The sequence below is a fragment of the Charadrius vociferus genome, unplaced genomic scaffold (assembly GCF_000708025.1).
Source record: "Charadrius vociferus isolate BGI_N301 unplaced genomic scaffold, ASM70802v2 scaffold549, whole genome shotgun sequence".
In the NCBI taxonomy this organism is placed as follows: Eukaryota; Metazoa; Chordata; class Aves; order Charadriiformes; family Charadriidae; genus Charadrius; species Charadrius vociferus.
Genome location: NW_009650103.1, coordinates 1,401,801 through 1,402,094, shown reverse-complemented (window position 1 = coordinate 1,402,094; position 294 = coordinate 1,401,801). Strand labels below are relative to the sequence as shown.

The window sequence follows — 294 nt, the reverse complement described above, 5'->3', positions numbered from 1 at the left end:
ATGACCCCGAAGACCGGATTCCGAGGCCGTCGGGCAAACCTACGAGGTCAGAGCCAAGAGGTCACCAGCGCCCAGGCCCCGTGCGGGAACTCTCCAGCTGTGCTTCACGCTGACGCCAGACTGACGGACAGCGACCGCTCCGCGAGTCCCCTACCCAGGGATGCAGGAGAAGATGCCGCCTCCAGCCCCGGTGGTGGTACCCGAGCTGGGCTGCCCCGTCCCCTCCTGACGGCACCGCTTCAGGCCTTCAACCTGGGGGGCACACGGCGAGTGTCACCCCACAGCCCGGCAGCG

At 68.7% G+C, this 294-nt stretch overlaps 1 protein-coding gene across 1 annotated transcript in view; it reads left to right on the top strand.

The window, feature by feature from the left end:
- The window catches only part of VAV2 (vav 2 guanine nucleotide exchange factor), a 156,682-nt gene continuing 156,388 nt past the window's right edge, over positions 1-294 (top strand). The window contains 1 exon segment of the mRNA XM_009892323.1: positions 1-196. Coding sequence (XP_009890625.1) covers positions 1-196 — 196 coding nt within the window.